This window comes from Chiloscyllium plagiosum, chromosome 25, assembly GCF_004010195.1.
Source record: "Chiloscyllium plagiosum isolate BGI_BamShark_2017 chromosome 25, ASM401019v2, whole genome shotgun sequence".
Classification (NCBI taxonomy): Eukaryota; Metazoa; Chordata; class Chondrichthyes; order Orectolobiformes; family Hemiscylliidae; genus Chiloscyllium; species Chiloscyllium plagiosum.
Window position 1 is genome coordinate 48,209,758 of NC_057734.1, and position 4,812 is coordinate 48,214,569.

The window sequence follows — 4,812 nt, forward strand, 5'->3', positions numbered from 1 at the left end:
TTCTAAACCATGGACCTGGATTGAGTCCAACACTATAAGGAAGCAGACTCGTGACAGTCTGCTCTATGCTGGGCTTCTACCCACTCTGTCCCCAGAACCACCCCCCCACCCCGCCGCGGGCTCGATCTCCTCTGCACTGTGCTCAAGGATGTAGAGTTAGCAGGGGTGATGGGGGCTGTTTCCCTGCATTGTTGTGACATTTAAGGCTGCGGTGGACACATTTCTGATCTCTCGGGGAAATTAAAGACATGGGGAGCGGGCGGGAAGGTGAAGCCCAAGGTCAGCCAAGATCATATTAAACTAGAGTTTAAAAAAAAAATCTGCAGATGCTGGAATCCGAGGTGGACGAGCAGGAGGCTAGAAGAGCACAGCAAGCCAGGCAGCATCAGGAGGCGGAGAAGTCGAGTGTAACCCTTCTCCAGTCCCACCTTACACCCACCACTCGTCCTGAAGAAGGGTCACACCTGAAACGCTGACTTCTCCACCTCCTGATGCTGCATGATCATATTAAATGGCAGAACTGATCCAAAGGTCCAGGTGGTCCATTCCTGCTCCTATTTCTCATGTTCTAATCATATGGGAGAAAGCCTTGATCCCAGTTCTTGTCTTCCCCCTAGTATTGTCATGTGGGTGAAGTGATATTTGCTCCCAGTCACACAGCCCTGAGAATCACCTGCATCCACGCACTCAGCAAAGTGACCAACCTGCCAATGACATGTTGACGAAGGAAAACAGATGAGGCTTCCCTGGCTGCAGAAGATTCGGGGCAAATCGAGGCAAAGGAACTATCTGCTCTGGTGTGGGAACTCCCAGGAAAGGGGATGTAAATTTAAAATTTGACGAATTTTTGAAAACATCGGCTGTTGCGAATCTTTCTCCCGCAAGGCAGCTGGGGTTGAAGTGCACATTTCAGAGCTGAGATTAATGGATATTATTAAGTCGGGATATTTTGAGAAGTTGCCTGTGGTTTTCCTTTGTCATGCTTCACAAATAACATGGCTCATCCCACTCCTTTTCCCCAGTATCTCCTCGATCCAGTGGTTGGACATGCAGTGAATGGACACCTCTGTCAAACATACACGGTCACGTCCAGGAGTCTGGCTTCAACTCAGCTAATGGGAGCTGTGGGCTGAGGCAATGTGGGGAGGGAGGGAGGTTTTGGGGTGGGGGAGGGCAGATGGCCTCTGATTTCTTCAGTTGTCCTCCCCTTGTGCCGCTTTGCAGTTTTGTCACTCTCGCTGTGGTACATGGACTGACATTCCCTGGGCCACCACTACCCTTTCTGCTGGGATTATCTCAGGGAATCGGAGCTTTCTTGCACTCAGTTCTCTCTGTCTCTCTCTGTGTTTCTTCAGTACATCGCAGTGCACATTGTGCCGGACCAGATCCTTCACTTCGGAGGCTCCTCTGAGCCCTGCGCTCTCGGGAGTCTCTCCAGCATTGGCAAAATCAGTAAAGAGCAGAACAAAAACTACGCCAAAGTGCTGTTCGACCTGGTGAACAAGCACTTGCACATTTCCCCAGACAGGTGAGGCTGACAGATTGGTTGGTAAGGGGTGAGGTGGGGCATTGGGGAGTGGAGAAAGTGAGGTCTGCAGATGCTGGAGATCAGAGCTGAAAATGTGTTGCTGGAAAAGCGCAGCAGGTCAGGCAGCATCCAGGGAACAGGAGAATCGATGTTTCGGGCATAAGCCCTTCTTCAGGAAGTGGGAGTGGGCTGTGATTGGAGAGGGTGAGTTCACTTCCTCAGCAGAGAGACTGCTTGGTGACCTTGACCATTGCAGACTCTCCCCAGTTACACCGATCTGTGCTGACTGCCCCCAGTGTTCTAAATATGCTGCTTCTGCACTTAATTTGTTTTGAAGAGTCACTGAAATTCAAGCCAGTAAAAATTACTTTGACTTCATGGATGTTGACGGGTGCAGACCCACCTCTGAGAGGAGTGAGTACAGGGCCTACAGTCCATGAGATGATTCTAATAATCTATAGGACATGTGTAAATTATTTTCTCTGGTGAACAATCCAGAAAAAGGCAAGGTTATGTTGCTTTTGCAGCCAGGCCAGTCATAGGCTGTGTTGGGATTTTAATTCTGGAACTCTTCCTCCACAAAAGCCTTTGGACATTGGATTCAGGATCAGAGCAGCAGGTATTTGTTTGATAATGATATGGAGGGAAGGAGAGAAAATGGGATTGTGGTACAGATTCTATCTTGATCTAATTGGAACTTCAGGCTTGGCAGGCTGAATGGCCTCCTAATTCTCTGAATCTAATTCAGTCGGAGTGCAAGAACCGAGTCAGACTTAGTCAGAATGAGTTAGAACCAAATCTGGTTTAATCAGAGGGCATTTGAAAAGGCAAATACAGATAAATTACTGCAGGTGCTGAAAATGTGAAAGAAAAACAAAGTGGAGAAAATCAGCAGGTCTGGCAGCATCTGTGGAGAGAGCCTTTTGAGTCCCATACGACTGTCCTATAATATTGGACCTGAACGATTAATTGTTTCTCTCTCCATTGATGCTGTCAGACCTGCTGATTTTCTCCAGCAATTTCTGTTTTGAACAGGCTATGATTTAATCAGAGAGTGAGCAGTTTCCAGGATCTCTGAATTGGCTATTTGCTAATTGTTTTATCTTGCTTGTTTCACAGGATGTACATCGTCTTCCAAGATCTTGAGGGTGCTAATGTTGGCTATAACAAAAATACCTTTGCTTAGGTTCTGACGCAGAACATTCTTAAATGATCAGTTTGATATACTGTATGTTGTATCTTCATCTGCATCAATGGACCAGAGAGAAGACTCTTAAAATAATGTCTTGTTTCTGACTGAACAATAAAGTAAATGTAACAATGTATGTTTATTGTCAGCTATTGAAGGTGTGTTTCTTACAAATTTCTTAAGAGGTATTTATTACTGGGTATGTCCCATATATTTCCGACATACTCATATGGTATATTTCTCTATATTGCCACTTCCATCGAAAAAGAGAAGGGTAGATATGTGGGAACACCACCACCTAAAAATTCCCCTCCAAGCCACTCACCATCCTGACTTGGAAATGTATTGCCATTCCTTCACTATCACTGGGTCAAAATCCTGGAATTCCCTGCATAAGGACATTGTGGGTCTTACTACAGCACATGGTGGATCAAGAAGGCAGCTCACCAGCACCTTCTCAAGAGGCAACTAGAAATCGCTAATAAATACTGGCCCAGAGAGCAGTGTCCTATCAATGAATAAAATAGAGTATAACTTCCGTGTATGCTTTAGGGTGGACATATTACAGTATGTATGTAACTTACTGTCTATGGTTATTGTACAACATGTGTGTATTTGTATGTTTCGTGTGTGTGTCACAGAATTGCTACCCTTCTCCTTGTTAAAACCTCTATTACAATCTCACCCGACCAAGGATTTTGTCAGTTTCTAAATAAATCCCACACAGCTACATGCAGAACCTCTCAAGGTCAGAAAACTAGACAAAGTGCACATGGCCTTGATAATCTATACCTAGCGATCTCCCAGATGAAGCAATGTCAACAACAGATTATGTTTCAGAGCACGGTGCGATGCAGTGTGTTGCATCTGTGCACTAGGTGTTTTTCCAGCATCTGTGCACTAGGTGTTTTTCCAGTGACCACATTATACCTTTACATATCCAATTTGCTCTCAGAAGTGTAAAGCATCTTTAATTCCTGAGGGCACTAGGACGTTTTTGGTGGGGAGAGGCACCTGAATTCAGTTAGGAATTGTTTTGGTTCTTGGCTCTGCCTCCTGAAGATACCCCCGTGTCCCACGAGTGAATTTTTAAAAAGAAAAGTAACATCAACTCCTGGTAAAATGCTGGGACTGGTTACTGTGAATACAACATTAACTGGACAGTTATCAACATGGAGATAGATGGGGTTTCACATTGCCTGATCAGCCAATGTGGCTTCTTTGAGGAAGTGCCAACCTATGTAAGCAATAGAGACCCCAACCATGGTGGCTGCTACGACATCCTATAGGAGAGCCAGTGGTGTAATGGTAACATCACTGGGCTGTTAACCCAGGTTCCTAGATTATTGTTCTGGGTTTACGTATCATCATGGAAGAATTCAATAAAAGTCCTAGTCTAATGATAACCATGTAGCTACTGTTAATGTCATAAAAGCCCATCTGTTTCACTGATGTCCTTCAGGGACAGAGATCAGCCATTTCTAGCTGGTCTGGCTTACCTCCTGGATAATATAGATTAGAATGGTGCTGGAAAAGCACAGCAGTTCCGGCAGCATCCGAGGAGCAGTAAAATCGACGGTTTGGGCAAAAGCCCTTCATCAGGAATACAGGCAGAGAGCCTGAAGGGTGGAGAGATAAATGAGAGGAGGGTGAGGGTGGGGAGAAAGTAGTGCTCTCCACCCTTCAGGCTCTCTGCCTGTATTCCTGATGAAGGGCTTTTGCCCAAACCGTTGATTTTACTGCTGCTCGGATGCTGCCTGAACTGCTGTACTTTTCCAGCACCATTCTAATCTAGACTCTGGTTTCCAGCGTCTGCAGTCATTGCTTTTACCTCCGGGATAATATAAACAGGCTGATCAGTGGCAAATGAAATTCAAACACACACATTGATAGTTGATGAGAAACACTGAGCAAGGAAGGGCAGGAAGTGATCAAATGGTGCAAAAAATCAGGGACCTCGCGGGAATCCAGCTTACACTGATCAGAAAATATAATTCTATGGGAAACAAGATGTTGGAAAGGTGTGACTTTTTAGAATCCCTACACTGTGGAAGCAGGATATTCAGCCCATCAAGTCTGCACTGACCTTCCAAAC

The 4,812-nt window shown here is 45.4% G+C and overlaps 1 protein-coding gene across 1 annotated transcript; it reads left to right on the forward strand.

Annotated features, from left to right (window-relative positions):
• Positions 1-1,259: 1,259 nt before the first annotated feature.
• mif (macrophage migration inhibitory factor) lies at positions 1,260-2,853 on the forward strand (the record flags this gene model as incomplete). The annotated part of the gene is made up of 2 exons (XM_043715285.1): positions 1,260-1,528; positions 2,648-2,853. Coding segments are annotated over 2 exons (336 nt in total), but the record flags the coding sequence as incomplete, so codon positions are not given.
• Between the last annotated feature and the right edge of the window lie 1,959 nt (positions 2,854-4,812).